Source organism: Myzus persicae, unplaced genomic scaffold, assembly GCF_001856785.1.
Source record: "Myzus persicae strain clone G006 unplaced genomic scaffold, MPER_G0061.0, whole genome shotgun sequence".
Taxonomy (NCBI): Eukaryota; Metazoa; Arthropoda; class Insecta; order Hemiptera; family Aphididae; genus Myzus; species Myzus persicae.
The window spans coordinates 58906-67738 of NW_019100691.1; the positions used below are offsets into that span (position 1 = coordinate 58906).

At 28.9% G+C, this 8833-nt stretch overlaps 1 protein-coding gene across 1 annotated transcript; it reads right to left on the bottom strand.

Annotated features, from left to right (window-relative positions):
• Positions 1-636: 636 nt before the first annotated feature.
• Positions 637-6911, bottom strand: LOC111041981 (delta-aminolevulinic acid dehydratase). The gene is made up of 9 exons (XM_022326458.1): positions 6660-6911; positions 6406-6590; positions 6190-6337; positions 6028-6126; positions 4781-4898; positions 4265-4497; positions 3631-3747; positions 3473-3572; positions 637-3410 (listed from the first exon to the last, which is right to left on the bottom strand). Exons 2-9 carry the CDS (start codon positions 6519-6521, stop codon positions 3340-3342), a joined length of 1002 nt encoding a protein of 333 aa, XP_022182150.1. The 5' UTR covers positions 6522-6590; positions 6660-6911; the 3' UTR covers positions 637-3339.
• Positions 6912-8833: the final 1922 nt, after the last annotated feature.

The following is an 8833-nucleotide window of genomic DNA, read 5'->3' on the forward strand; positions in this document are numbered from 1 at the left end:
TTCATTAAACATAATTATGTTTATAAGTAATATAATTAGTGTTTAATGATATAAAAATATTTAACTGTTAAAGTTGTATATTTTCTTGGAATTTATTAACTCTAGAAACTATGTAATAAATATTAACATCAAATAAATCTGTAACAAACTCAACTATTTCATTTCCGTTTGCTTTCTTTATTCTTATATTTTGACGAAATGTATCAACTAGTTGTTATACTCATGTAGTACAATATTATTAAAATACAGTACAATGCCATTGATCATAATATAATATATCATAAAATCGATGCTGTTAACAAACAGCTATGGTTTTATTTTTGTTCTATATTTTCCCCAATTATCACGATACTTCACCTTTCAGTTTAATATGTATGTATTGGGATTCAATAATAACCTACCAAATATCGGTTTTTAATTTTTTTTTAAGTGTTGATTGATTGTTGAACAATTAATAAATAATCAAATTAATTGATGATTTAACGAATATTCCTCAAATAATTTTTTTATTTTTAATTTTTATAATACAACCACAGGCTTTCGTCCAATTTACAAATTATACATTTAATACAAATATACAATACTTTGTTTAAAACATTTTAAGTATTGTTAAAGTAAGGAACAGAGAAGGGTCTCGATTACCTAAATTCATGTAGCGATGAGTGGATCATATTTGACCATAATTATTAGTTGTTAGAAGTAGGGAGTGAAAAGGGAAAATGTTGGGATATGAGGTCCGGAATGGAATATTAAAAGATGTTTGTGATAATAATGAGTACAGTGAATCGATTTTCCCTTGTAATAATTTGGTCAAAAAAGGCCTGGCGAGATTAGCAGCTGCTCGCCTACGGTCAGCTATTGTTTCAAGTTTAACTTTCAAGTAATTGTATACTGTATTACTGTATAGTCATGATTGGAACTTGGAACACTTAATTTTTCAAAGTGTTGCCAACATAGTTCATAAATAATATATTATTTGGTTTAAAATAACCTGTTATTTTTTTATATGTGTGTGAAGAATTATAATCGATTTAAACCCATTTAAATACCTAATAATATGTATTTGGAACAACAGAGCAGGACAATCATATCATGTCCATAGGCGTAACTAGGGGGGACTATGCCTCCCTGTTACCATACTCCCACCAACGATAGCTATATTTGTACATTTTAATTTAGAAATCGTTCTACTTTTTTATGAGGATCTGGGACATTTTTTTTTTGTTATTGTCAAAATAAACATATCATTATTTATTTTCATTATAAGTGATGATTGATGCCCCTGTCTAGGGCGTTGTTTTCCTATGTTTCAGGATTTATTAAATTTAAAATAAATGAAACATAATTAAAATTGGTATAAACGCAGTTTAGTTCTCCCTCACCAATTTATTTTTTTTATATCGAAACTATTATGTAACTAGACGAGTTGAAGAACGATGGTGCAACCAGAATTGAGCTCGGACTTACTTTTGAAGTTTGCGATTTTACGATTATACGTACATATGCGCGGAACACTACATTAATGTCGCTCGGAGGACCTAGAGTTTGGCGATCGGGGTAGGTAGGTGAAGGGAGCCACTATACTTGTGTTACTTTAACTAAAAAGGTTAAGTTTACTTGTAAGGTCATTTGCCTGCCCGAAGGTCAGTATGCTCTCTCCCCTCACCATCAAGTTAGCGATTGTAGCCCCAAGGGGTTTGGAGGCAAAACCCTAGATTTACTAATGCTGAGCAGAGGCTTAAACTGTAATTATTAGTGTTACGGTTACCCATATAAATTTCTTAACTTTCACTTAAATTTGAATAATATTTAATGTTTAAATTGACAGACACCTTGAATCCAAAACTAAACTGTTTCTTTTTTTTTTTTTATTGAAATTTTGTAATTTACAACTAATCTCAACAATTAATTGTACATGCTATAGTTTATTATATAAGTAACCCAGAATTAAGAAAGAACGAAATTGTGGCGGTAATGGCAGAAACAGATTGTGATGAAAGTATTTGGCGAGCGTCGGGGGTAATGTTGAGAGAGTGAAGGAGAGAAAAGAAGCGAGAACGTTTTGCCGATAAGAAGGGGCAGTCAAATACAATGTGATCAAAATCACAGACCGCTGGAATGTGAGGAAAAATACAGAGAGGCGAGTTGTTCAAGGATAATTTGAAGGAATGTGAGGGGAGTAAAGAGTGGCCGTAACGAAGGCGGGAAAAAGAACTAATTACTTTACGAGATAATTTTAGACTGGAAAACCACGGCTTGGATGGAATGCTAGTGTTAATATTTCTGTACCAAATGGCATAGTTGGGAGGGAGATTTGTGAAGGAATTAGTCCATAAACGATTGACGCAAGATTTAAGAATGGGACAGAAGTCCGACCAAGGAATCAAATTACTAGCTGGATTCGAATGGACGCTATGGTTTTGGCCAGGGAATCCGCGATTTCATTGCCTAAGATACCTGTATGGCCTGGAACCCAGAGAAATTGAATTACAAAACCCGAATTAGAGAGGGTAAGAAGAAGGTTCCTGATCAAAAAGGTAAAAAGACTAGGTGATGAGTTGAAGACATTAGAAGAGAGGGATTGTAGGCAAGAAAGCGAATCGGTAGCAATAAGAAATTTATTGGGCAGTAGGGTGGAGATAAGTTTGAGCACTTTGATGATAACAAAGCATTCAGCTGTGTATGAAGAAGCTATTGATGGGAGGTTGTTGGTAAAGGAAATAAGTAATTCAGCAATGAAAAAAGAGTAGCCGGCCGAAATAGGAGAGACCGAACCGTCGGTGCAAATTAAAATAAAAAGAGGAAAGGTTTGGTGAATGTAATCCTGAAAAAGACCATTGACCAAGTTGGGGGAAGAGGATTTAAGAAAATCTAGGGAATGACCTAGGACATCACAATTTATTATAGGAGCAAGTACAAACAAAGAAAAGTCTGCTTCGTAGAGAGGCAATTTGTTAGAAGTAAGAATATAATTTTAAGTAGCCGAAAGAGAATGAGCAACCAAAGCAAGAACGGGGACAGATCTACTGACATAGCACCAGAGTTTCCATTTTAAACACCAATAAAAATAAATTCTAATTAATACAAAAAATGAGGAGAGCTTGTTTTTATAATATATATTAACCTTTTATTTCTGATAACAAGTATGAATGAGTATATTATTTTGTGGTACAAATTTGGTACTTTAATACAAACTGTGCCTAGCAGATAAAAATAAAAATTCTGCCAAATGGACAACCAACCAAACCTTTGGATGTACTCCCAGTCAAAATAAAAATAAAAAATAAACTATAATACTAGAGAAAATATACACCAGGGCCCACAGTAAAATCATAATATTTATAATAATGGTACATCTTTTAACCATTTTAAAATTTCTGGAGTATAGTAAGTCACAATCACATCACCACCTAAACAATAAAAACAAATGTAAAGAGTAAGAAATCAATTATTAATAAATAAAATATTTTACCGGCCCGTCGCATGCTCCTTAAAATTTCAATTAAACCCTCTTTTAATTGTACTACACCAGCTTGTACAGCATAATATAACATTGAATATTCTCCAGACACCTTAAATAGAATAAACATAAAATTTATTTTCTAGAAAGAACAAAAATATAAGATTTACCTGATATATAAATATTGGTATATTTGGATGTTTATCCTTAACTTTTCTTACTATGTCTAAGTACATCATACCAGGTTTTACCATAGTCATATCACAAGATTCAGAGATATCTCTATCCTAAAATTATATAAAAGTAATTATCAACATTGTTTCTTTAATAGGTACATTATTTATTATTATAAAATTGCACAATTAAGGTTAGAAATAAATTTATATATATTTATTTATATTTTGGTTCAATAAAGTTCAATAACATATTCTTAAACTGCCATGTATTTTTAATTTTTACATATGTATATGTTATAATCTTAACTTTAATAACTTACTGTAATTAACAGTAAAACAAATAACAGTATTTAAGACATTTAAAACTTGGTATATAATGTGTAATTTATTTTATAATCAGTGATAAAAAATATTCAAAGATTCTGAATAATTTAAGGCCCTGATTAACTCAATAACATTTATTACATATGTGTACTTTAGAGGATACCATTATATAAAGTACAGAGGCAAGTATCCAGAATCCAGATTAATATTTACATGGTCTACAAGTTTACTTGAACAATTCAATTTCAAGAAGTAGGCCCCCAGAAATTCTTCCAATCACAGCCTATACAGTTATTCTACTTACCACAACTCTTTCTGCAATACTTGAACTTCCTACAGGAATTTGATATGACGAACGATTACTAAAACTTGGTGCACAATTTGCAGCATCTCTGAATGGTCCATAAAATACAGAACAAAATTTGGCAGAATACGATAAAACGCTAACTCGACTCAACAAATTCTCTTTCATTAAACTCTGTTTAATAGCTGTTACATGCCCATCCATCATACAAGATGGAGCAACAATGTCTGCACCTATAAATAACATAAAATAGTACTAAATAATTATTCAGGTTAGACAAATAATTAGCTATGTAGCTATGGAGCTAGAAACAATTAATTAAAAATAATAAAACAATTATTTTATGAGCAAATTTTTTTTTCTGTATGTTTAAATAACTACAATAAACCTTATTCCACTATAATATTACTATGAAAAACCAGCATATTTCAAAATAATGTTCAAAGATTGCTGTAGATTAAAAAGGTTATGAATTAATGACCTATCTACTGACTTATACCATAATTAAATAATTACCAGCAAGAGCATATGACAATGCGATTTCTCCTATCCTGTTTATACTTTTTATGTTGTCTATTTGCTGGTTTTCAACGATCCCACAATGTCCATCAGACGAGTATGGACACAAGCACACCTAGAATCCAAATACATTAGTAACAACTAAACCAATATTTCAAAGTATTGTATAAAGTACAGTAACACGTTCTTAATTAGGTACACGTAAGATATATTGCCTTTATGTATACAGTTACAGGTAGAATGGAGTTATGGACTGAACTAAACTTTTAATTAAGATTTTATAAATATATGTATTTAAGCATTTGCATTCTATACTTGCATTTAAATAAAAAAACACTATAAATTCTGGTTAATTTCTTTTAACCTGTGTTTTATATGAATAAAAATTATATATCACCTAGTAATTTATGACACTATAATTATTGCAAATAACTTTTACATAGGTTGTGTATTTCAAATAAATGTTAAAAAAATATACTACCATTTTAGTACTTAGTACATTAATGTTAATTATTGGAGGAAATTGAAGGTGCTGGTGGTTGAATGTATCAGTTAGAGCAAGAAGTACAATCCTTATACATTTAGAATCCTCTTCACATAGGGGAATAAAATATTTCTATTATTATTAAAGAATTCAACTTTCTATATTCATATTGTATATAGATCAGTTGATCAATTTAGTTTAATATACTCATAACGACATTACGACAATCAAAGAATAATTACTTTCTGAATATGTTATTCCTTATACATATAAACTATACTATATTTAAGTTTAAAAAGTATGAGAATGAGATGCATCATATATATTCAGTTATTTTAAGACAAAAAAGGTTCTGAAATGTTTAGTATCTATTAGGTAAAGGAATTCTTTAAAACAGTTATATGGAAAAATATTATTACATAAAAAGTTGGATTAAATATTGAAAGAAAAAAAAATGTCATGACATTTTTTATCAATTTATCACAATTAAAACAGTATTTAATTCTAATATTATGTAATTAGGATTGAAAAAAATTGTTGAATGTAGTTATAGTATCAAAACAAATATTAAAATAAATTTCTTTAATTTTTTAATACCTGGTATATAAAAATATTTATTAAGATGTTCTTAATATGTTTAGTGATATAGAGATGTGGATATAGAAGTATATATATTTCCACATGAATGAAATATTATCTAGAACTAGCATTACTGAAACCACTAGTCACCATACAACATTATATAAGAATATTTACTTACATCACAAGCTATCACAAGATTTGGGTACCATTTCTTTAACAATGGTAAAGCTTGAATAACTGGATTTTCAAGAGAATCAGCATGTGTTCCACATTGATCCTTTTAATTTAAAAAAACAATTGTTAATATTTTTCATAAAGTTAATTAAAACTAAAATATTACTTTTGATAACTTATTGATCACACCAAAAATTAAGATAGATTTAAGCCCTGACTCAACAACTGGATCCAACATGGCTTTAACATGGTTTAATCCTTGTCGGTAGATACCTGGCATTGATTTTATTTCTTCTCTTACATCCTTTTCATCTCTATTAGACATACATTTTGAATTATTCCAAAATCATAGTTGGCTTAAATCTACATTATGGGTACTTACAAGATAAAAATAGGATACATTAAATTTAAAGAAGTAATTTGAGTGTTTTGACACTGCCATTGTCTAAGAGTATCGTTAAAATATCCACTATGAATAACTTTATTCGTATAACTCATTTTAAAAACTCCACGGCAAGTCAAGAACTAAAAACTTTGAATTTGACGAGATGTTAAACTGCTCTAATGCTGTAATTATTTATGTAAATAATTATCAAACCAGTGAAGAAAGACGATATTATATTAATTAGTTATTACATGCAATTTAATCTAACAATATTTCTCTGACATCATTTGATTATTGAACGTCATTTTGAGTGTCAAATTATTAATGATTATTAAGTATTAACAAACACCGGTTGTTACTTAAGTATAAATTAAACTATTTAACTATTATGGTGATAGCTATAATAAGCTTTATTTTGGTCACGGTTTATTAAATATAATATTAAATCATGATTTGTCTTCGCGAGTCGTGGACTACACAGTAGTACAGTACTTAATAGTACAGTACACGGTACACAGTTGTACCCGTGACATGGAACCAGGAAGGTTATCACATGTGACTTATCAGTTATCAGTTATCGTGTAAGAAAATGAAACCACGGACCGTTTACTAACTGAATCTACCTAGTATAAGGTCTATGAATGAATCAGAAAATTGCAACAAATACTGTAATTATTTACAGTATTTGATTGCAATGATAGGTAATTGCTTTTTTTATAGTGATGGTTTAACCAGCGCACAAACCTTTAACTGCCATGATAAAATTAAAAATGTTCATTGTACGTCTATACTACTGCTTAGATAATACAAATTACAAACTTTAGTACATACATAATATATTAATATATTTATAATATCTGTGATACTTTTGATACACTGAGTCATAACGAAATTTATTTATGTTATTTCGTTATGCACTGAGTACTGAGTAGTTACTAGACAGTAGTAAGGAATTTACGTATTATTTTTTATGGTTATTAATCCTTATTCCTTATATTTATTATTAGTTTGTTATTCTCCATGTATCACTATCGTGAATTCGTAACCATAGATATACTGTTGTTGTATTTATCTACTGTCTAACTTAATTTTTTCAGTTCCTTATAATTTATTTTATTCAAATCCTAAATTATCCTTCATTATCTGGGTCACGCATTCTACTGTTCTACTCTTGGTGTTCCTTCCCCAATGTGTCATTCAATATCATCACCTTCATTAATTGTTTTTAGTAGACCTTATTGTCTAATTAATATGTGCTTTAACATCGTATCTCACCTGATGGCTGATTGAATACTTTTCCAGAGACGAGTACAGTTCTCCAGATTTCAATTTATTTTATACTACGATTAAATATATATCAAATACCTGTGCTGTAGCCTAATGGTATATCCAATACATAATAAATGAGATGATACAATAATAATTATGCTAGACAGATTGTGAGTAGTGATTAAGTAACTCAATATATTCTACCATTATAGACCAATAAAAGAGGTTTCGATTTTCTTCAACAATAAATTTACTGGTATAGGAAAGTGAATCTAGTTGGTACTTTTAAAGGTTAGAACTTAGACATAAGAAATTCCCAATAGTTTTCAAAAGCAAATAGAACAAAATCAAATTTTGGATTTGATGATACATGAAATTTTCAGTTATTGCTTATATCCACATTTTTTATACACCATACAATTTTCAAAATATTTTGCCTAGTGTTGAACTATTTATAGGTATATGCAGTTTTCAATTATTATTTATTTTTTTAAAATTAATATCGATAAAAATTAGGCAAAAAAGTTTTAAATGTAATACAAGGTTCCGCGTAAGTTGCTTGTGGAAATTAAAAAAAGTTAATTGAAAATTAAAGACAAATTTCTTATGATCGCTTGAATTAAGAATTTTGTCAAAATACGTAAAAATCACGAAAATTTGCAAATTATTTTGAGTTAAAAATTCTTAAAAAATGTCTTTTTTTACCTGAGATTTTAAAATTTAGTACAACATTCCTTGTAAGTTTTTCTAACTTTATCAAAAAAAATAATTTCCATCCGAAAGATAAATTAAACTTTTATCAGCGTTTGAAGTTGAAATTCTTACATCATTAGATATATTCACTCGATTTCTCATGTAGCCATTTTCTTATTTTGTTGTAATTCAAAAATGATAACTGTAGATACTTGACATTTACACCACATGGTAATTTAACTAATGCATATACTCCGTACAATTTTCAAAATATTTTGACGAGTTTTGATCTATTGAAACATTTTCAGATTTTTTTCAATATATAAATTTCAACAAAATTTTACTTGTTGGGTCAAAACATAGACGTATAATATAATACGTCTATGGGTCAAAACTCAAAAAGCTCGAAAACTTAATACAAGGTGCCTGATATATTGTTACATTATCAATTGAAAAATATTTA